General features: G+C 39.5%; 1 protein-coding gene across 2 annotated transcripts in view; it reads right to left on the bottom strand.

The window, feature by feature from the left end:
* cdkal1 (CDK5 regulatory subunit associated protein 1-like 1) overlaps nt 1–24,998 on the bottom strand; it is a 227,831-nt gene that overhangs the window by 8,424 nt on the left and 194,409 nt on the right. For both annotated transcript variants that reach the window (XM_056380394.1, XM_056380395.1), the window contains exons 13-14: nt 11,661–11,744; nt 7,103–7,267 (exon numbers count right to left, since the gene is read on the bottom strand). In XM_056380394.1, coding sequence (XP_056236369.1) covers nt 7,103–7,267; nt 11,661–11,744 — 249 coding nt within the window. The remainder of the gene's footprint in view (nt 1–7,102; nt 7,268–11,660; nt 11,745–24,998) is intronic.

The raw sequence follows: 24,998 nt of genomic DNA, 5'->3' as shown, positions 1-24,998 counted from the left end.
ATAGAAGCATCAAGTGTTTTCCACAAACAGGTTTACAGTTACAGTAACTAAATACAAGAGAACACTAGAACACTACATGCGTGTACAGAGGGGTGTTGGATGTGCATGTATGTGTCAAACACATGACAGGCGCTGTTACAGACAGGGATGACAGCAGACGCTTTCAAAGTCTGGAAAAAGGTGAAGAGCCATAAACTGGACATAATGTGTAGATACACACACACACACATTATACATGAGCACTTAGTGGACAACAAAAGGAAGGTCGGTGTGATACTGAATAGAGTAGATATAAAAGCCTACCATCTAGTTCACTCACACAAACACACACATGTACACGGACACACGTCAGACTATAAGTGGCACTGCGGTATACTATTTACTCTTCACACATAGAGGAGCTGTCTCCTCTTACCTCCACTGTATTGTATCTTTGCATGCAAGCAAAGAATGAGAGAGGCCTGAGGTGTTTGTTGGACAACCACAGATGTATTTCAGATTTAATTTGACATTGTACAATTCACCATTACATTACGTAACTTGCTGTTTAAAGCACTTCATCAACAATCTATGTCTTGGGAGTCATTCCAAGTAAAGTATCTCTGGTGATAATGTGGCAAGATGCTTGGGTTTTAGTTTGGGATTAAAGAGAGCAGATTACATTTCCCACATAGATTCAAACCCTGAAAGCCATTAACTGAGCAAGGACAACCATCCCTGTAGCCTATTGTTGTGGACACCATTAGCAAGATTAAACACTGGTGAAAATTATTGCAAAACATGTCAAAGTAAAAACCTGCATTTTCATATGAAGATTATACAATAATAAATAACCCTAATGGCATTTCTGTTGTCAACTCCACATATGTCCAGAAAATGCCTAAATAGGTGCTTGCCCAAATAGGAGAAGATTTGTTAGCAAATCTTGTTTTTATGTTTTTACACTTTTACAATAACAATAATTCATTGCTGAGACATACTTCCCCTAAGCTGCAGCTGGAATAATGATGAGACAGCATGTTGAGCTTCAGAGGATGGTTAAATTCAAAATAAAACACAAAGCCATGAGTGACTCATCTGCTAAAGAACTTTGCTCAGAGGAGTTTTGTTTACAAGGTCGATACTGGGAAGAGACTACTTCTATGATAACATGGAAAAAAAAGGCCAAAAACATGTCCTTAAAAAAGATTACTCAATAGCTAAACATAATTTTTCTTTCTGCCTAACAGTTGTTGGCTAAGTGCTTCATTATTTACGTCTTCCATCTGTGGCTCAAAAACAAAACTGAGAGCAAAGGGCATTTAAAACCCTCTGACATTTTAAATAAACAAAACAGAATGATGCTGCGTAATGCCATTCGACATGTTGGGTAAGAATACTGAAAATCAACGTGACTGATATTTTGATGGCTTAACATTTATTCCTTTGTTACTGTGACTTTGGTTCTTCAAGTATACACAAAGCACAGGCCATATAATACAATTTGACATGCTAAATGAAATGCTTAAAATAGCTATGCATGCTGTTTAAAGGCAAAACAAATTATTTGCTACTAGAGTAAACAAAGTCATGCAAAGGCCAAGCAAAACCTTTTGACATTTTAAATAAAAAGTTTAAAAATAGATCTGAGAGGATTAACTGCATCCCGACCATGAAAGACAGCCTAATCTTTGATTTTTGTTCTTTTTCCTGACAATACAGATGACAACATGTGTGCATAACGCAACATCAAAGCAACAATCCATAATAGTTGCATGTCAAGACAGAGCAGTTCAATTGTTCGGTGTGAAATACATATTTTTGTTTGAGCATTATGTCTGTGTGTGTCTGTGTTAGTGTTGGGCATGTGTGTGTTTTGCCAACACCGTGATTGTGTCTCATATAGCCTGCGGCTTGTCGGAGTCTGCCAGGCACACCGGGGGGGTGGGGGGTGGGCTGCGCACCGGTGTATATGTCTGTGTACATGGATCAGTGTGTATTTGTGTGTGTATATATATATTTGTTTTACCAGTAAACCTGTGTACCAGTGTATGTGACTGTGTGCCTTTACCGCACGTACTGTCAGCATTATGATGCAAAGTACCAGCAATCTCACCCACTCAGCCCATACTAGAATTTATAAAGATACAATTAGAAATTGGCCACATCAATGCAGTGTGTGTTTTGATATTTTTCTCTTGCCACTAAAAGAAGTAAAACATACACAGACATGGGATGGAAGAACTGATTAAAAAGGAATTGGGACGACAGAGGAGTAAGATGCAAAAGGAAGAAAAACAGTGAGATAAATGGTACAAACTGGACAAAACAAAGAAAGAAAGAAAGAAAGAAAGAAAGAAAGAAAATCATGAATACTAGCCCCAGAGGAAAGGAAAAAGATAGGCCAGCAAATTTAATACTCCAGCAGAGATTTGTCCATTTACCTCCATTTTTTTTGTTATTCTGTCAATTTGTGGTCATGGAGGGACATTGTTCACTACCCATATTCCTTCCTCTCTCTCTCTTTCTCTCTCGCCCTCCCTTTTCCATTCTGTCTTTCATACGTACTGTCAATTTGCTGTCTTGTGGAAGGAGCACAGCCGTTTTCTTCTCTCTCTCCTATTCTCTCGGTCTCCTTGAGAAAGTATGCTGTGAAAAGAGCTGATTATTGGATGGCACTCTAGCTGCTTTCCTGTCTCCCGATCTCTCCGTCTACCTTGCTCTCTCTCTTTCATTCGTGCTTCATTTTTTGGCCTCTCTCTCACACATACCTCTCCTCTTCTATCATTTAATTTCATCTGAGGATGAGGACTGGTGAAGATACATTCTCTTTTTCTTTCCTTCACCATGCTGTTGAGTGCTTTCTCTGCTATTGTGTCCCACTAAAAGACTCATTACTGTCCTTCCTCTTCTGCGGAAAGTGCTGTTTCTGTGAATCAAGGGCTGACAGACAGAGAGGTAGAGAAAGAGAGAGAGCCAAAGAGAGAGAGAGAGAGAGAGAGAGAGAGAGAGAGAGAGAGAGACCATAGGAAGAGATGACATCTATGTCAATAAAAGCAAAACCTTGGTTTCCCTTCATGGAATGAAATGACAAAAACACCAAGGCCTTTTAATGAACATGTCAAAGAGCACAAAAGAATAAGGGAGAGGGAAGGCAAAAAGGGACAGAGAAAGTCATGCTAAACAGGGAGGGAAAGATGAGATAAAAAGGATAGAAACTGAGAAAGAAAAGTGAAATAAAAAAAAAAAACTAAACAAAACAACACACAAACAATATTACTACTACCGATAAGGATGCATCTTCTACACCTCATAACTCCTATCAGGAGATCAATGTGCATCAGAAAGGCTGAGAAACACCATGTCAGTTCATTACAGGGTGACCAAAGAAACTAACACATTCACACATAGTGGGAGATAATTGTATTTGGTTAATCTAAGCTGCGGGTTTTTGGGGTTTGGGAGGAACTGGGGCAAATAAAACTTAACCTAAGTGAACATCCACACAGGAAAGATGTTCTAATTCCTCATCTTTTTGGAAAACAAGTAATGTAATCAAGTGTGTAAAATCGACCACCCTACCTCTCCCTACCCTAGCTGGTAGTTACTTTTACCACCAGAAACAAGAAACATGAAATGTAGCTTTAAGGACACCTTTCCTGTACAAGCTGCTGATGCACAAAGAGCAGTGTGTCATTAGATCACTATGAGTGTATCCTCGTTACTCAACCATCCATCTATAATTCCTACACCTGTCTATATAGTCACACATCCATGCGTCCATTCATCTTCTCATCCATCAGTTGTGTGCACTGAAGCCATCATGTTTCACATCTATGCATCCATATCTATCTGCCCACTTTCACGTCCATCCATTCACAGCCATCCACACAAGCTTTCACACGCCACTCCTCTATAAATCCATCCATCTATCCATCCGGCCATATTGCTTCATTCCCACACACATCAGTATGGAAACTGGCTCGTGTGCAATCATCTCTCTCTCCTTCCATCTCTGAAATAATAGATCTCTCGCTCTGTTCCTCTTTCAACAAATGGACATTACAGACCTTGCCTATCCAACCACCCACTTATCTAACAATCTTTCTTTTTCTTACTCTCTCTTACAATGCTCCTCTGCATCTTAGATGAAAAAACATAGCTCAGACTCCGTCCTCCTATCCCAGTCCTTTATTTTTCTTTTTTTTTCTCGCTCTCTACCAAAAGCCTGTAATTATAAACATTTCTACAACGCAAGGGGGGGGGGGGGGTCTATCTGCCTTTCCCTAATCACTCATTCAACTCACACACACATTCAGCTTAGTGTGTGGTGGACTCATGCAGAGACTCATAGAAAATAGATGGTCTTCAAATATGTATAGGCCAGCCACTAGCGTGTGTGCGTGTGTGTGTGGGGGGCATGCTAGTGCCAGATTGTACTGCATGCATGTGAGTGCATGTGTATGTTCAATCAGACCCGTTCACTTGTAATAATAATAATAATAATAATACTGAATACAGACACTGGACATGCAGCTGTCAAGTACACCGTTCGGTGTACATCATATATGCAAGAGGGCTGTGCTGTAATTGTATCTGTGTGTGTAGCTTGCTGATACTGCTGTGTTCTCAAGCCATTAGGTCACTTATCTATTAGCACTGTGCTCCAGTGCCACTCTGCTATCATTAAGAGCCGGCAGTGCAGGTCATAAGGACTATGGATTACAGATCATCAGCAGAATGATTGGAGGTCAATTAATATAACAACATTAGTTAATAGTTAATTGCTAATATGTTGTGGACAGCAGAGATGAGCATTAATTAATTTTTGAAAAAACCAGATACACCACTGTTGTTCAACATACACTGATCTGCCAGTCAACTTCTATGTCTGTCTCTCTATCTGTCTGTCGGTTTAAACGTGTTTCTCAGTCAGTCGTTCATCACTTCAACTAATGCTCTCATATCTTAAACCATACCGTACAAAGTGCTCATTTAGTTTCACTGTCTTTTATTTTTTATTATCGTTTCCAATTCTGTTGCAGTTGCAAGGACTTCCTTTCATTGTGGTTGCCAATCTTGTTGTAGTCTAAAACCAGCTAATCACTGACTATACCCATATACAGAAATAACCATAGTAAATGTTATACTTCCTCCAAAAACCTCAAAGCACCAGGTGTGTGCACACAGAGTGTAAAACAGAAACAAACTGATGATGTGCTCTATTCAGCTATTGCTATTTCAAGAAAGTGCTTAAAGCAAAAACTTAAAACAGTGCTCACATTGGAAGACGAATACTCTTTCCACCCTCTCTGCTCTCTAGCTCTCTCATTAATTCTCTTCTAGAGCAAGTCAACGGGGGAGATGATGACTTTACCTCTACTTTACTCTGACGAAAACCTCCTGAGAGACATTCAAATCTTGTGTGGTAATGTTAGGAAATATCTGGACAAAGGTATTTACAAAATTAGGCCCAGACAAAGTGTATGTCAGTGTGTGAGAGAAAGTGTGTGTAAGAAAGTGATGCGTTTGTATGAATCTATGTGCGAGAGAGTGAGAGTGTTGTTATATCAATCCAAGGAAAATTAAAGCCTTGGCGTGTTGTGTAGGAGTCTGTGTTGAAAGAGTGTTGGGGAAAGTAAGTGGGGGAAAACTAATGCAAGAGTGTGTGTTTGATGGGCTGCAGACTTTATGAGTTTTACAAGGTCTAGCCCCCACTGCTGAACTTTTCATTGCTGAGTGACGTGTTGCTTGGCTTGCTGTGAAACCTCTCTCTTTCTTTCTTTTTATCTCATTCTCTGCCAACCATTTCTGTCTCTCTGTATGCCTTCCTCTTCATCACTGTCCCTCTCGCTCTCTCTCATGTCTCTGTCTGTTCCTTGGTTCCCCTCCCTCTCTGTCTGGCAGTAAAGGCTGATGGAGTGTGAAATTAGAAAGTGTATCATATTCTGCTCTGTGGCTCCATGTCCTGAGCTATAAGCTACAGCTAGTCAGAGTGAAATAACATGCAGTGAAACAGATACATTAACATGGTGTTTGTGTGTGTGTGTGGGCACACACGCGCCTGCCCGCGTGTGTGTACATGTGCGTGTGTGGTGGGAAGGAAGCAGAGGACAGTTTAGCCAGCCACAGCTTATCTTAAATTACTTATCTCACGCCTGATACACTGGTGCTTTTTCACAAACTGCAGAAGCCATTATGGATTAAAATTGTGGAAACACAAACACATGCACACACACGCACGCACGCGTGCAGGCACGCACGCATGCATGCACACACACACTTATTAATGTGCTGACAAAACAACATTTGAATAGCCTATTGTAAACACAACTTTTATAGTTTTGATAAGGAACACACAGTGAGAGCTTGACAGATATAGGGTTGGTTCTCTCATTACCAGAAAAATACGAGATTACGATTAATTTGCTTGAATACACGGATGTGCACAACATCACTCCTACTGGTTTGACAGTATTTCCTGGGTCACGTCTGAATAGCTATTTCAATACAAATTCAAGCAGGATTTAGATTCATTCATTAAAACCAGTTACTAAAAACGTATACACTGTGATTCATAAAGAAAGAGAAATGAGGTTGCTGAATATTAATTTGCAGCCGCATAAAAGTGAATGGACTGAATTGACTTCATTGAAATTGTATCTTTACAAAATGATCTATGGTTATTGTATTAGATCATAGATCACATATCCAGGTACATATCTGATTTTTAGAGATAGATATATACTCATCTCAATTGAATAAATGTGTGGTATTGTGTAAAGAATGCTCTCTATGCTCTGTATTTGAAAAGTGTTTTTAACGTGTGTACTTGCATTCCTCAGGATCCCTTTGCTTTCATGTTTCTATTCCATATACTTACCTTTATGTAATGATTAACCTGTATCTTAATTGATTCCTAACATCTAGTGACCTCTTCTTAGACGTGTATGCTGCATATAATATTAATTCTGTCGTGCTTTATTCTTGCATGGTACAGTCATGGAGTGATGACTGTTTTATTATTCATGAATTTGTTTGAACCAACGAAAATGAAAATGCAGTTGTAGGTGTGCATTTAACTACTCTGTATCTGTGTGCAGGTGTGCGTGTGTGTGTTTACCTGCATCAGGCCAGACACCTGTCCTTTCCGCAGTGGTGCAGCAATGGATGGAGTGAACGGCTTACTGTCTTCTGCTGGCTGGCCTCTGAGGAAGTGTTTTCCTGCCTCGTAAATGTCCACTTCTATCATCTTCCCTTTGAACTCGGCCCTCTTAGGTACCAGCACCTGCAAACCAGAGGCGACATATCAGACTTGATTAGATTAAAAAGAAAAACAGAAAACCACAACGAACCTTAAAATAATAATTATCTAACATGGGATTTCATTCATTGTAGCTTTGACTGTGGGAATACACCTACAGTGAAAATAAACCACATCATATTGCCTAAACTTCAAAGTAGAGGACAATGGATAATATTAATTATCATTTAGTGAGTGCACTTTCGTGCCCACAGGTGAGATAAATCCAGTCCCCCATAAACGCATACCTATATAACTTTCTGTTCCACCAAATAACCAACCCTCTGCATGTTTCTTCACATCTGTCAATTACATTTTCAATTAACCACTGTTCAAAACTATTTTCCCCAATGCTCACCCTCATTGTTTTTCAGCTAGTCTCTGCATGCTCACAAAAAAACACAGGGTGTTTTCAGTTCCATTTATGGAAGCCCTCAAGGTCAAAAACTACGGCAACAGCTGTGAGATAAACCAGTGGGATTTGCTGGTTTGTCTTATTATTTCACCATGGCAACTATAAATCTCTGCTGATCACAGCGGGAGGGAAGAGAAAACAAAGAGTTATAATTACGGCTTAGTGTGAAATGGAATTTGTTCTTAATGACTTACCCCTGTAAATAAAGATCATATGCAAATGCTTTTCCTTTCAAAACAATTTTCAAACTAACCACAAAATTGACAATTGACAGATATTTTTGATATTTTTACTGATTTACTCCTTTTCTTTAGCTCTTTCTTTCAAATTCAATCTCTCTGGTAAACTCTAATAGAATGATTGGTGTTGTTATTATTGGTGGGATTTAAAAATGCAGTCACAAGAGCTTGTGCAAATTATAATCACAACTGAAATGCCAGTTTTCTTGGTAAACATCCCATGATTTATTCTATTTCCTGAGTGAAAGAAAAAGGCTCCCTGTGTGAGTAATCACCTTAGCATTTGAAAAGTGATGTTATCCTTTCTGAAGAAAACAGACATGAATGCAGCGGAGCTTTTATGGTAAAGTGACAGTGCATTAACAATTTCCTTTGAAATTACAGAGGAAACTACTTATAGTGATTACGGTTACAGTAATCAACTGCTTACATGGATCAAAAAGCTTTAGACAGGATTCTTCTTAAACAAATGCTCTTTAAATAATTAGCTTAAAATAATCACACAGTCCATTTATAGTGGTCATTTTGGATCTTTTCATACATGACAACATATGGAAGAAAAATTAAACAGTTGTAGTCTAAGACTGAGGCTGTCATGTGCTTAAGCTCTCTTCTAACTTATTTGTATGAGGTTTTTTGGACACAGTGTGTAATGACCGGTAACGACAGTCTCGGCCTGCTCACCCATCCACTATGTTAACTGTGTCTGAGTGTGTGTGTACACGAGTGCTTGCTCTGCATACCCGTGCTCCATGTGATATCTTCACCGCTGTGACTCAGTAAGTTATTTTGTACTCCTGCTCCTGTTCTTGCCCTGCTTTTGGGACTACTACACTCTCACAGCAGCTGGAGAGGGCCACTGTGCAGGCTGTTATTTTATCTTTAAATCAGTAAATAGTGAAGCTGTCCGTTTCATTTGTTTATATTCATGAAATATATGTACAAAGGTCAAGCAGATACTAATCTGCATGAGAAATAAGAAAACGAAAATATGCATGGGTATAATAATCATCCACTTATAATTATCAGTTTGACCCAGAAAGACATGATCACTGTAAGAGGTTTTCACTATAATAAATTACATTATTAAACAGATTTAAAGACAAAGATCAAAACTTAATAATAATGATAATAATGTGAATATTTATTGTTGGTAAAGCCAATTTTTTCTTGCCTCTTTCCACATGCATATCAGAGATTAGCAGGAGACCAGCAGCCTTGGACAAGCTGGGGATTCAATATCTTGCCCAAGTACACTTCAGCAGGCTGCGTGCTGACTCAGATCATCTGGTGGTCTGTCTAACCATTACAGGGCTCTGCAGGGCTAAGCTACTGACTCGGCAGAGAATAGCATGTGAACTGGTGGAGTGAGTGTTACTGCTGCGATGGCAAGACTACACCTGGTTCAGTCTTAATCTGTCAGTCTTTATCCAGCTGGTGGACTATGATAGGAGATGGAGAACAGGCCAGACAGACACACAGCCAGTGCCACACCTGCCTAATCAACACACCTGCTGCTTGACACTCTGACCACTGTGAGGGTGTGTATGTGTGTGTGTGTGTGCATGTGAGTGTAAGTAGCCAGCAACCAGGCTGAGAGCAGAGAGGTAAAACACAGCAGGGCTGTGAGGGAGTTAGGTGAGAGAGAGAGAGAGAGTGAGAGTGTGTAGAGTGTGTGTGTGAGTGAGGGTCATTCGAGGCCTATTACAGGGTGATTAAATGATGAAAGAGCTTGTCCGATTTCATTGGAAACCCCCCCTCCCACTTCCTCAGCCACCCCCCCCCCCCCCCCCCCCCACACACACACACACACACACACACACCAGGTGGGTTGGGTGCCTATTATACCCGTCAGGATAGATATCCATCTGATGGTGTAAAAGTGAAACCAGGCCATTTGTTCACACTCACACCTCTCTACCTTATTCCCCACTTTCCTCCACCCACCCATCCACCCCCTCTCTACCTCCTTCTGTCCTTTTCTTTGCTCCCACTACTCTTTTCACTTCTTTCCTGACCCTTGACTTTCCCATTTTTCCCCCTGCAACTCAACTCCCCGACACCCACCCACACCACCCACTCCTCCCAAATGAACTGCTCTACCGTTTGCTTCTCTCTCTCTACACTCTCCTCTTTGCATCCAACACTCTCAATCAAACCTGTTGTATTTTACTGATGCTTTTATTTTGAGTGATATACAATGAAGTTCTAGCTTTACATTTTATATGTAATTACATTATTGCACATGAATATAAAAATTGGGTCCTTAGAGAGATCATATATACAGTGTTTAGAGAGGTAGAGATAAGAGTGAGGAAGAATGACAGGGGATTCACAAAATAATACTTAAACTGTGAGACAGGCCTCCGTAATATAATGTGTGTACACCCTCAGGAGTATGTATTGCATGTCTCTGTGTCCCGTGGGTGTAGACAGCATGCATGATATAGGGGTGTATCCCTTGGGGGAAAAGACTCAGGAAGATATTGGTACATAGTGTTTTCATGTTCTTTTTTTAAGTCAAAGTGTGATTTAGGAGTACATGCAAAATACTTAATGTCCAAAAAAAAATGGGAAAGGGAAAACATCAAAGCTCTCCCCATGAGTACAGTCAACTGATACACATGACATACATGCCTGCATATGCACAAATGTACAACTGTATGAAGGAGTGTGCACTCGTACAACACACATGAACCGAGTGACACTTGTAACTTAAGTTTATAGCCTGCAGAAGGAGGTGCAAAGGAGGAGGAGAGGAGGGGAGGAGAGGAAAGTGGAAGGGAGGAAAAATTATTACCATCCCCTGCCCTCCCTGCTAATAAAAAGCATAACTTCAAACATGTTTCTGATGATGGTTAAAGCAGGAGGAAATTGATTTATTTGAAGATGTTTTAAAGTGAATTTTTCACAGGTTGAGAGAGGGTCTTTGAAGCCATGCGTGTGTGTGTGTGTGTGTGTGTGTGTAGGATGGAATGTTCATGTCTTTAGGGCTGACCTTAATGTTAGTATAGTAAAAAAAAGCAAAATGTACTGCTGCTATCAGCCGCCAAATGCTCTCATGACCACCGCAGGGTGTTTGTGTGTGTATTTGTATGTGTGATATTACTGCTAACCTACTTTAGTCAATACAAGCTTAAGCTTCTGACACCTGCTGTGAGTACTCCTGTGACATGCAAAGCAAAGCTTCTGATCTGATTTACTAAGTGTGAAAATGAGGAAGAGTTGGATTAGCTTCACATACGAAAAAAATATTCATCAAATGCAGAGTAATTTACAGCTTTTTCACTCTGTTTTCGATGGTGGATGGAGTGTGTACGCCAACTAAACTATTTTGGGATTCATTTAATGCATGTGTGTCAACAAACATTCCTGATAGCCAGGGCAACTAATTTTCATTTCATTTCATGACTTTATTTCACCACCCTTGCTAAGATAATTGAAGCACTACCATTAAATCAGTGTGTTTCATACAATATAATGTCATTTTTAGTTGACTGCAGCTTCAGCTTGAAATAGATGCATGATACCAATGCACTGTATGATTTAAATTTAAGTAAAATGTAAGATGGGTCAAATACATAAAAAATATTGTTTAATGTTTTTTCTTATTTGCTGTGGTCAAAAATTGTGTTTTTTTTTTTTTGAATGTGCTGGGTCAAACGGACACTCGTTCCAACAGGTGCACGAGTCACACGTTCAAGTATTTTGACAAATATCTTACCTGTTCGTAGAACTTGTTGTGAGCCACGTAGTATTGGGCATCAAATGACTCTTCTGTCACCAACACATGTTGCCTCTCCCCTACCTACAGAGAGAGTGAGAGATAGTGGAAAAAACATGAAACTGTACGACTGGAAATATCACACATATAAGCATTGGCTATGTATAAGTGCTGTGTACCTTCTTCAGTTTAAATTCAACACAAGCTGCCTCGGTAATACACTATGCTTCTATTCATCAAGATCCCAATTCAATCAAAGTTTTGCTCTTTCATGTTATTTCATGTTTTCCGTGCAGTTCACCATTTAATTACAATCTCAAGGTCCCGGGCCACTTCAGTTTTAGCGCTTTGGCTTTGAGGATAGTGAGCACCATTCAACTAAGGTCCTTACAAAAAAAGAAAACTGAATAAAAAGACGAAAAAAAATACAAGGCTATACAAGATACAATTCAAATGCTTAGAGAAAACACTCTATTCAGAACATCAGAAAATCAACACAACAACAAGGCCTCCCTATCAAGAAATTTAGTACAGGGCATAATGACAGAAAGTACAATTTTTGTTAAAAAATGTTATTGACTCAAAGAAGCAGAAAGAAGAAAAAAAGGAGAACTTTGTTGAAAGTAGTGCAAGCATGAATAAAGCCACCTCAGGACTGAGTTGGTCGGAAAGGGAGATATCTTTTCTCACTTGTTCCCCATGGACAAGTGTCTTGACACTTCGGTTCGGACAAATATTTGACTGTGCTTCAAGGTTGGATCCTCACTCATTTCATTGTACATTTTTGTGAATGGAGGAAGCCAATACTTTGTTGTTAGTGTGGCCAAATGCATCTCCTCGAGTGTTCTGAATGATGTTCAGTTCACCTTTGGTGCATTTACTCCTGTAATTGTGTGTGTCGACATCATTAATGTACAAATATGATCACTCATGAACCACATTAATGTCAGATGAAAACAGTCCCTAGATGAGATGTTTTACATTTATTTTTCCATTAAAAAAACATGCAAATCTTCTTGTATTGTAAGGAACTGCCATAGTGCTGCAGAGCATAAACCACCTGGGTTTTAAATATCAGCAACATAAGGTTGAAAATGTTGGGGACAGAATGTCCTGTAGTCTCAGTGGGCAGTATTTGCATTTTAACTCTGTCAGTGATGAGCCCTGTACTGTAAAACTGTGCTGACTGATCATTTCCTTGGCAATATGTCAGAGCCTTAGAAGTCATGGCTCTGACACATTGCTCAGGGTGTTTCCATTTTTGCAGACACCCATCTTCTGTGCTCTTTTCATCCCTCCTTCCTGTCCTTATCCTTTCGCTTACACCCCCCTCTCCTATCTCTGGGCTCTTTGTTGCTCATACCTCTCTTCCTTCCACTATAATTCCTTCTCATCCTTCGCTTTTCTTTTTCTTTTTTTTTCACTGATTTTACTGTGGATGTGTGTTCAACACCTGCACAGGCATGCTGACAGACTTAAAAAGAGACCAAATAAATCACTGTTTCCTGCAAACAGAGCAATTTTCAGAAAAAGAGGCTGGAAAAAATATCCTTTGAACATTATTACTGGATGGTGAACATTTGATTTGGGCCTTTTGTTTGCTCCTTTGAATTGAAGACAGATGTCTCTGCTGTGAGCCTAAAATCCTGAGCACACGAAGAAAAGACTATTCACAGTGTTGCACAAATATTTAAGGAAAAGTATTGCTATTTGTCCTTTAAATACACTTAAAATACAGAGAACTCGTCTGTTAACGTTTATAATTCTGTTAACCATCAACCACTGACTATTGACAATAATTTGTTTTGCCTATGTACTATTTTTTTGGTTTCCTCATGTTTTCCAGACAGATGTATCACTATGGAAAAAGAAAAAAATTTAAACAAAATATTCATCGGTTCTACAGCAAAGACATAGAGCCGTACCCCTTCAAAAATTTGGGCACAAGGTGATCTGTGTCAAACAACAGTCGACCTCAATGAAGCCTTGAAGTTTTCATTCAGATTTCAGTCTTGCACTGTGTACCAGAGGATAGATGCAGTGAAAGAACTGGGAGCTAGATGTGTATGATGTGAATTTGTATGGATCTACGAGCCTTAATAATACCTAATCCACACCTAAACAACCAACGAGGAGCGATGATCTGGGATTAAGGTATATCTTAATGTGTTGATTGAACTGTGGATAAGAGAATAATCATGCATGAACACACCCTAGTATAGACAATGATACATATGGGAATGCAGTGAATTTAGTTCATGTAAAGTTGGAAGAACTGCACACACTCGTGTGTACAACAACGAGAGGTTTCTGTGTGTGTGAGTGTGTGTGTCTATGTATGTAGTGAGACGGTGTTTAATTGTAATATATGTGTTGTTTTTCACTTGTGTGGCTGCATGTCTTTCCTGTAAGAGTCCACGTTGAGATTTGTATTTACTCCATCTGTTGAAAAACATCACAGAATACCAAATAACGCATGCGTGCGTGTGTGTCTTTGCACAGTAAGACGTGGATTTACTTTGCCATCCAGAGAATAACATCCCACGATGCACAGCAGATCCACTACAGATCTGTGGGATCATGAGTTTAATTGATAATTAATCCACATCATAACAAGGATAATGAGAGAACTGTGGCTTTGAATTGTAATCAACATTTTCATCTGAGTCAAAAATAAAGGAGCAATTCACCTAAACATCATCCAAAATGTCTTGTCTTTTTTTTTTTTTTTAACCTTATTATGTTTCTAACCAGACTGAAAAGAAGCCAGACTGTTGGGATTAATTATATGGTGATATTAGTCGATATTAAAAAAAGGCTGATTATACACCTGATGTGGTGCCAATTATTATTCTATCGTTTTCTCAAATGTATTGCATTACATACTCCTTTAATGCTCACACTGAATTAGTTAAGAATAGGATATTTCGCAGTTCTTTAATATGATGATGTAACAAGTGTGATTGTACAGTGTAAAGACCAATCAAAGCAGCAAAAATGGCAAACAGCCATCAGCCAAACTGTACACCTGGAAGTAGCCATTAGAAGAAGGTAAATCTGGGCATAAAGGGATGTACATGGTCAGCAACAGTACTCAAATAGGCTGTGGCATTCAAACCATGATGATACTAATGGGTCCCAAAGTGAGCCATAAAACATTCCCCATACCATCACACCACCACCACCACCACCACCACCACGGACTGTTGACACAAATCCATGGATTCATGCTTTTAATAATAAATTCTGACCCTACCATCTGCATTCATAGGCAGAAATCCAGATTCATCAGCGCAGGCTCTGTTTTTGTTTTGGGCCTGTGCCCACTGCAGCCTCAGATTTCAGGAGTAGACATGACAGGAGTGGAACTCAACATGGTCTTCTGCTGTTGTGGCACTTCCACCTCAAGGTTTGACGTGTTGTGCATTCTGCTCACCACAATCATTAAGAGTGGTTATCTGAGTTACTGTAGCCTTTCTGGCCATTCTCCTCTGACCTCTCTCATCAAGAAGGCACCATTCTGAATAAAAACTCTAAAGATTGTTGTGTATGAAAATCCTGGGATATCAGCAGGATCAGAAGTACTCAACATCAACAATCATGCTGCAGTCAAAGTCACTTAGATCACATTTTTTTTCCCATTTTGATGCTTGATGTGGACATTAACTGCAGTTCCTGACCTGTATCTGCATGATTTTATGCATTGCACTGCTGCTATATGACTCACTGATTAGATAATTGCATGAATAAGCAGGTGCACAGGTGTTCCTACCAAAATGCTTGGTCGATTATAAATGATAAACAAAGTATTATCCAATCAGTCAGGGCCAATCAGAGCACTTGAGGATGTGTCTTTACATAACAAGAACTGTCCCAATCATGAGTCCAAAAGAAGTTCCTCTGTTCGTGGTGCTGTTTGTTTCAGTTTACAACTTGTGTCTGAAGGTTCCTGAACGGTAGCCCCCACTCTCAAAGCTTATGCAACACCAGAGCCGAACTCCATTTACTCACTCATCGTACATCTATGCATCACTCTCGCTTACTCTGACCGACTTGCCTTTAGTTCGTCATCTATCATTATCATTATCTAATCGTTACCCACTGCAGTCGTTCCTACACACACTCTCTCACTCTTTACACACGCACACAGTAATAAAAGAATATATGCCTTCTTCCTCACGAACCTTGCCAAATTATCACAAACATGAAATCAACATTACACACACACAGTCACACAAATCCACTGTTACACACAAACACGCACAGGCACACGCACAGGCACACACACACACACACACACACACACACACACACACACACACACACACACACACACACACACACACACACACACACACAGCCTTCTGTAGCCCCTTGTAGAAAGATATTTTGTTTTGTTGCCTGCTAAATAATCGTTGTGGGGAGTGATTTAACAGGGCTAAAGAGAGATGCTCTGATCTTTTGGAGGTTCTCTTTGAATAAGCTGCTTGAAAGAGGAAGAAAAAACACCCCTGCTGGTTTGGGTATTTTGTTTTACCCTCAAAGTCAAATTCAAAGTGAAAGAGACTCAAACTTTTCAGTGTTTGCCACAAAGACTGAGGGGATTACTGATGGCTTTGGTTAAATGTTTGTGAGGACAAATGTAAAATCAACATAGATCAAAGTTATCCAAATACACTGTTTGGCACAAAGCCAAAGCATAAATAATTTACACAGAGTAATACACTAACAACATGAGAAAGAAGCCAGAATGAAGGAGCTAGATAGGTTTTCAAATCTGTGTCCTGTACAAAGCCTCTACAAAGCAGTCCAGGTCAATCATTTAATGTTCACACACATACACACCCAGTCTTGTCTTTTTCAAACTCAGCCACCAGTAGCAGCTGGTGGTACTTTTCTCAGTCGATTAACTGACCCCTTATCTGTCTGTTCATGCATTGCAGTCACCTGTACTCTACAACACGTTCCAATATCTCTGTGCCTTTCAGAAGTATTACGATATCAGGTTTAGGTTCTTATTTGTTGGAGCAAATAGGTTCATTGCCGGGCCAGAAGACTGACTCATTATTTATCTGGCTGCACATAAGAAAGGAAAGCCATGTTATCCATGTCCGCTGAATTTACAGTCTGATACAACTGGCTCCGACAATCTATGATGTCATATTAGTGGTCATGTTTAAATTATTGGTCACCACTTGAAGTTCAAAAGTACTACGATTAGGAACAATTCATGAGGTCTGGTTAATCTTAAGTATATGAAATGTTGATTACACAAGGATAAATTAAACAGTACAAAGCAGAGAAAATACTGCAATATATGGAGTTAAACTTTGCTTTAAGAAACAATGGCTTAGAATTTTCTGAAAGTAAACAGTGGAAAAAAGGAAGTTTGCAAGTCCTTCAGCTTTGACCAGACCTATACACAAACATTCCTGCCAGTAAAAGAAGTGACAGATGACATCTTTATTCACACCTCAGATACTGTGTGTATGAATTTGTGTTTGATAGCGACAGAGAGAGAGAGACAATATTAAAACTCTCTATTATGCTAAACTAGTTAGAATCCACTTGCTACCTGAAACCAAATGCAAGAACATGTATTCATGTACACGTGCTGGCATACTGTTTATCTGCAAATGTGATCATAGATTACAATGTGAAAAAAACACTCTGGCAACACAGAAATCGACCCTCTCACCACAAATAAAAAATATAGCAGCTTCTTGTGTCTGTAAGAGCATGTTTGTATTACAAAGTCTATTCAAAAAGTCTCTAACGCGGTAAAGTACGATGTAAGTCTACAGTGCTTTCCAAATACTTTCACTCTGCAAGTCACTTAGCACAAAAAGAAATTCTTGACCTTTCTGGGGGGCCTTCAATAACAATTTACATTATCCGAACTGCTCTATTTCTCAAGGTTTTTAATATTCTGGTAAATACTGACTCCAGACATCCCAGGTGTTGTACTGTCATACTTCACCTGCCACTTGGGACCTGAGGAATTTATCAGCAGCCATAATGATTCTTTCACACCAAAAGAAAAGAGAGAGATCAATATTTTGGATTTATATGTCATTATTCCTCCACAAGTTTTGAGTAAATAAAAATGATTTTGCACAGCAACTACCATGCAGCCAAGTTCGAGGGAAAATAATTTTCGTACTTGTTTTCAAATTCTTGGAACCTACAGGTTTTCAGTGAGTAGCAATAAAGCAATGAACCGGCTATAATCAGAGTGAAATTTTAAACTCTTTTAAGTTAACAGTTGTAAGAAGTTGGGGACATGGAGGGAAGCAGTGGACTATAGCAGAATTCAGTCAAGTGATATGAAGATAAAGTTTGTGTGGTAGATTTAGAATTAAAGGAACAAAGAAGAGACGAATAATGATGGAGCGACAGAAGAAGACAAATGAGGTGCAATTATTTGCCTTAGCCTTAATTCAGCCTCTGTCCTCGTGTGTGTGTGTGTTTGAGAGAGAGAGAGAGGGAGAGGGAGAGGGAGAGGGAGAAAGAGAGAGAGAGGAAGCCAAGAGGAAGGAAGGATATTATGCAAGGCCGCCAAAATTCTGACTTTATGAGCATGATAAAGACACTCAAAAACACAGAGACAGAGACAAACAGAGCAACATGAAAACGGGGAGATGAAGTTCCGCACCTGCAGAGAAAGACCTCGACTGGGCGTCTAGCTGTATGTGTGTGTGCCTTGAGGTTTTAAACTATACCTCTAATGTGTTCTTGGCTCTTGTAACCATCCCTGCCCCTCTCTCTCTCTCTGAATAGGGCTGGTGAAGTGTGAGAGGTTTTTGCCAAAACAGAACGCTGTGCACCTGCATCAAATCTACCCCCCCCCCAGGCCCTCTGTAGACTGTGCCTCTTGCCCTTCGCCTGCTTGCCCCCCCCCTTTCTACACACACACACACACACACACACACACACACACACACACACACACACACACACACACACACACACACACACACACACACACACAGAGCAGGAGTAAGAGGTTACACATGATACTGATTTAGCAAGGAGAGACGTAAACGTATAGAATGTGAGAAACAGAGGGAAAAAAATTAACCGGTCAACCTCACTTGTGACATAGTACACAAACACTGCAAACAGCAACTTTCAGCGTTAACCACACAAGAAAGATTGTTAGTACAAAAAAGGCTTTCAAAGAATGAAGAACGGTACTCTCACTATCCTCAAATCAAACGAAGCACTGTACTTGGTTTTCATGAATACTGAGGCTACAAAACTTACTCGGGTCAGACAAGGACTTTCAAGAAGTTTCGCTGAGAGCGGAGGGAAGAATGGGAAACAAGCAACAGTTAGTATAAGAGGCAGTGCAGCTACAGACATCTCAACTTTTGTTTGCACAAGCTTTGTTCAGTGTTGGTGCAGGTTTGGTTTTCAGTTCCAGCTCTGATAACTAATTGTAAAACATTCTCATGGCGCTTCTAAATATGTTGACAAAACCCTCAGGGGGAAATTCCATCCAATACAACAATAAAATGTGTTTTACTTTTCTAAGAGTTATCCATCCAGATATTTTTTCAGTGCGATTTAATAAGTTATTTTTCAGTAGGTCCATCCAGCACATTCGATTCATGGCTCTTGAAGTGGCAAAATGATTTAAATATTTTAACATACATAAATGACTCCACTGTAATCAGAGCTGCACCGAACTTCAGAGCATCCTATTTACAATGGATAGATCACACTGCAGCTAATAGTAAAAGATTGTTGAAACATTTCATCTGTTCAGCTGAAAAAAAAAATACAAAGAGAAAGAGAGGAAAGAGAGAGAGCAATTTGAATGAAACAGAGAAGTTGTAGCACTGAACGATGAGTTGTTACATAAAGCTGATTTATGTATTTCCATGTTTGAAGCATAGGCCTGAAGATTATAAAGCTGTGTGACAATGTAGTCTGCGGCTCCTTTACAATACACTGTGCTGCTTCATCTGTGTACACAAAACATACTGGTACAATTACACAGGAAACACGCAAGAATCACACACATGCACAGTTGATTGCCTCTATTTCAGCGAACCAACAGAAAAAAACAGTCTGCCACCAGTGTGACAGATCCAGTTTGTCAGAGGAGAAGGATAGATGTCTTTCTCACAAGCATGTACACACACACACAAACACACAGGCCTGTGACAGTAGCCCATAGGCTGTTTTGTGTCTCAGACGCTGGAATGAATCACATCAAAACAGAGACATGGCAGAAAACACACAATGAAAGCCTCAGAAACATCAGTTACTGAAACACATGATATCACACGCACACATGGAAACACAGTCCCTCAAACACCAAAAACACATAAACTTAGTCATACGCAAAAATATGCCTCAAAGCAAAGATTAGAAAGTGTCATAGAGAAAGTATTTGGACACAATAAAATTGAAGAGTTCTACCAAATAAGGTCTGTAGGTGGAATTTGAATATAAGATCGGGAGGGATTAGTTAGTCACTGTTTTAAATTTAACTATAAATTTTGTTACTTTATCTCTTTCTCCAATATTTGAAGTTCTCCAACAGTTGCTTTAATAAATAAAAAATATCGCAAGGAAGAAATCGTAAGACTGTTGATATATTAACCCTGAGCACAACTTCACTCCACAGATACCTGTCAGGCCAAAAAAGAAACAAATAATAATATATATATATAAAAAAAAAAAGGCTGTCACCTTTCATTACAGGAGATATTGCAGAGCACACCTCCTGACAGACCATGTAACAAATGCCCTCTGGCCTAAACCAATTCTTCTTCCAATACCAGGTTTCATACTGTTAAGCACTGATCATGTATTTCTTTCCTCTGCTCGAATAGTTACACTTGTCATCACATCTCACAAAGCCAGTGATTGGAAATTGTAAAAACATTCCATACTCCTTTATTTATTCAACAATAGTAGCGCTTGTTTGTGTGTGTGTGTGTGTGTGTGTGTGTGTGTGTGTGTGCGTGCGCGTATGAGTCCGTGAGTGCGTGCGTGTGTGTATTTAAGGTGGGTGTGGGGGACCAAGCCCTTGGCATTACAGTGTCTTGTGTGTCTGAAACACTGTGTGTATGCAACTGCAGCATCAATCAGAGCTCAGCTGTGATTGTCAGGCTGATTGTCTGTTCTGTCCCTGTGGGCCTGGAGGCCTTGGTGTGTGTAATTCATGTGTGTGTGTGTGTGTTTAAGAGAAAGAAGGAGAGGGACAGAGAGAGGAAGGGAGAGGAAGAACAAGTGTATGTGTAATGCACACATCCATACACCCACATTAATCTATAACTGCAGCTGAAACTAATGCCTTGGCAATAGCAGTATGATTATGATTATCACTGGAGGCCACACCTGAAGACACAACAAATCATACATGCATAGGAAGGCCTATCTAGCGAATGTGTCTGATTGCTGTTCAAGGCTAGCCCTCCAGTGGTCCTATTAGAATGAGAGAAATGTATGTATGTGTTTTGATAAGGGAGAAAAAAAACATGAGCTACAAGGCCAGCCTGGTGGCTCTGTGGGATGAGGCGAGGATCATGTACTCCTAATGCCTGATTGGGTTAAAAGCCAGCTCATGACCTTTGATGCATGTTCTATATCTGTCTCCTTCCTTCTTGACTTTTACCAATCGTAGAAATCCAAACAAAAATGTGATAAAAAATGAATGGAAATCTGGTTGGAAGAGTGATAAGACTCGGATAATTATGTGTGCTGCTGAGAGGAGAAGTGAACGAAAAAAAGAAAAAAAAAGAAAACGATGTGACTACAACTGCCTTCTCAAGTGTGAGAGAGGTGGGAGATTTTCAAACAAATGCGAAGAAAGATGAGGGTGTAAATATACAGGTTCCCCTCATTCAAATGCAAAAGAAGATTCACTACAATCCACATGTATTGGGTGTTGAACTGTGTCTCTGTGGCGCAGTCTACAATGTCGACAGTCAGGGGGAAAACATGCAGTAGTAATGTGCTGTTCAGAGAGCATGGGGAAAAAGTTGAATAGTGGATAGGTACACAGCACATTCATTTAACAACAACTTAACCCTAACCTAAACTTATCCAAAATGTAACCTTAAAATGACTATGCTTAGAGGTAAGTGGGAGCATATGCGTGAGTACAAACAAACATATATACATCTTTTTTTCTTTTCTTTCTCAATTTGATGTATGTGGGTACAGGGGCGTGTAGGTGGATGAGAAAATACACAAACATTTGCTGTTTTTGTCCGTTATTGTTTTGCTTATTTGATTTAGTTTCTATCTTTCCTCGATTGCTCTGTGGTAGTAGGTGTCAGAGGATTGTAACATAATAAACGTAATGAAAATGTGAAGAGCATTATGTATAACCTGTGTTTAATAATACAGATTTTTATTCTAAATATTGTCAGCAAACTTTAGAAAATATTGGTACTAAACAAAAATCAAGGTTTTAGAATCTCAAATAAATCCTACCATTCTGGAGGTCGCACTTTGTGGCTCTGTTGAACTGCACTGTGTTGTACTGCCAGGCAGTTCGGATATTTTGTCCACCCCATTTGTAACCCTTCGCTGTAACCTTCCAGTAAACCTTACAAATATTTTTCAAAAATGCATTAAATAGTTTGCATCTGGATTTTGCGTTTTCATCTTTCATATTACTGCAGCTTTTCTTCTCAACTGAACAAGAAATAAGACAAGCTCAGTCCATGTCAACCAATGTCAAGGAAGCCCTTAATAACTATCATTGTATACTGCATACTAGGTTTTGTGTACAATTACGATGTACTACACAGAACACCGACAGGGGGGCTGAAGCGTTCTGTGCTGCATTGTTCACCCTTGGACACTCAACATTTTGGTTCTCTTTATGGGTTAACGATTCCGTGTCAGTGTGCGTGTGTGTGTGTGTATGCGCACGCGCGTGTGTGTGTGTGTGTATGGCTCAGTATGCTTGTGTCCTCTTCATCTGTCCCACTGATGGTACATTCTGAAGTGGTGCAATGATGGACTGTCAAGTACTCTGTTTTTTCTCTCTCCGACTCACTCAGGTACCCAAGGACAAGAAAACAACAGATGAACCAAGGGCATATAGAAAGGGAGAAAAATAAGAGCGGAGATTTGATTTTCTTTATGCATTTGATTTCTTCTTGCAGTCTCATAACAATCTTTTTGTATGTTTGCCTTATGAGTGTCAGGGACGTCCATATTGAGTTGCTGACAGGAGATCTTGATGCAAGAAAATGGGCACCACTGAAATCTTAAGCTCCTATAGGGAGAAGTGAGCAGAGAGAAAAGTAGAATAGTTAACTCTGCAAAACCTTGGACTATAACTGGTAGAGGCACAGTACAGCATGGAAAGAACATTGGGTTGCAAAGCGCTGACAGTACAGATCATACGTATATATAAAAGGTCAAGCTTGATGCCCACAGAATATAGTTCCCTATAGGCAGAAGGCAAGCTTGAGGTGACAGAAATAATGTATGCTGAAAGGCGAGTTGTCCGAAAGGCATTCTGGCAAGTTCAGCAAGAAAAGACAGCGACAGCCACAAACTGTATGGATGTCAGAACCATATGGCTAATGGACAGGTTGGGCCATTAGAAAAAGCAGCTTTATTCAGTTTCATATATAAACTCACATCCCATGATCCCTCTGAGTTAACTCCATGATATGCACATCTTCATGAGATTAAACCAGCTTCAATTTCCTCTCTGAAGATTTTTCTTTCTTTACTCTTTTTTTTTTTAAAACACTTTTCTTGTGTTTAACTCCTTTTTGTTATTCTTTTTTTTCCTCTCTGAGCTGAAATCAAAACACACATCCACTGGATTCATCTTGCTAATGTAAATAGAACCTAAAAACTATTTGTTAGTGAGTCAGAGACAGCGAAGTATAAAGGTGGCGATAGAATAAAAGTTCTATGTCAAGGTTATGAGCCATGGAGTCTTTACTTGAACCTGTTCACACTCACAGCAACATAAATGCACCATAGGTTGAGTATGTAAGTAAAATAGTATGCCCGTTGTTGCAGTTTGTCTGTTTATTGGCCTCAGGGTCAGACAGAGTTGACAAACCAACACTGATGTGTGCGTGCTTATTAGCCAATGTATGGAAAATGTATGAGTATAGCATGATCTGAAAGCTGTAGTATGAATTTATTCATGTGCCAGAGACACACATGACACTTTCCCAGAGAGAAAGTGACAGGATGGCAGGAAAGTATGTATAATAACCTATATGCGCAGACAAGGAGCACACTGAAAACTGGAATGTTTTCCGAGGGTGGCGCAGGGATTCTCACCAAATCATGCAGAAAATAATGTGAGGTATAGACAATGTGCAGACTATAGCTTGATCTTCAGGAATGACTGTACTGTATGTGTGTGTCAAATAGAGAATGGGTCTGGAAAGTTGTAGATAATAAATGAAGATATTATATCTCCTACTGGTCTAATCCACACAGACAGGAAAACAGACAGAGGCTATAAGGATCAAAAAGAGCTGACGTGTACACACAAAGGGCCACTTGGCAGATTCTAATGTAATTAACTTCAGTTTAAAATATATTCAGAGCAGACATTCATGATTTTTTAAACAGCTTTTTTCTTTAATGTTATCTAGCAGTGGCCCTTACTGTGTCATTTATATTTAGCATACACAGATTGCAAAGTTTTGAGGAGGCCTACATTGCTTGATTTTCTCATAATAAATCGATATAGATATAATTGGTTCATAAGCAAAAGTGAGGAAATACCAACTGGGGGATAAATATTAGTAAAAATCAAAGGAAATATTTGTAACGATCTCTTTTACTCTGATCATATATCTAGCAAAACCCTGCTTTGCTCCAAATTCAACCAATTAAAACACTCCATCAATCATCAGTGCGACATAGGAGCACCAGGTCCTGCAATAGCTAATTAACCAACAGAGAGAAATCAACTACATTATCTCACTGAATCTTTTTTTTTTTATCTTTTCCTCTCAGTTTTTCTATCTTCCCTTACATAAATGAAAACATGAGAGGGATAACCATTTAAATATCTAAAAACATAAAAGAAAAAAAATGTCAAAACAGTAGTCAAGGCAAAATCTTCATTAGTAAAAGTCAGACTGGCTTCAGCAAGATGAGACTTGAATGAGCAAATGGTTCACAAAGACGGCAATATTAGCACTTCAATGGTGTTGATTGATTTATGGCAGAGGGGGGGATCAGGTTGAACTGACTCAGAGCACACACACACACACACACTCAGACATAACGAACATTAATCAATGGGAGCAGGTAGTAATCAGACAGGGCTTTAAGAGGCTAGCCTGCTAGCACACAGCTGTGCCATTCAAACCAACAGTCATC

The sequence above is a fragment of the Seriola aureovittata genome, chromosome 7 (genome assembly GCF_021018895.1).
Source record: "Seriola aureovittata isolate HTS-2021-v1 ecotype China chromosome 7, ASM2101889v1, whole genome shotgun sequence".
In the NCBI taxonomy this organism is placed as follows: domain Eukaryota; kingdom Metazoa; phylum Chordata; class Actinopteri; order Carangiformes; family Carangidae; genus Seriola; species Seriola aureovittata.
This window is presented reverse-complemented; position numbering and strand designations above follow the sequence as displayed.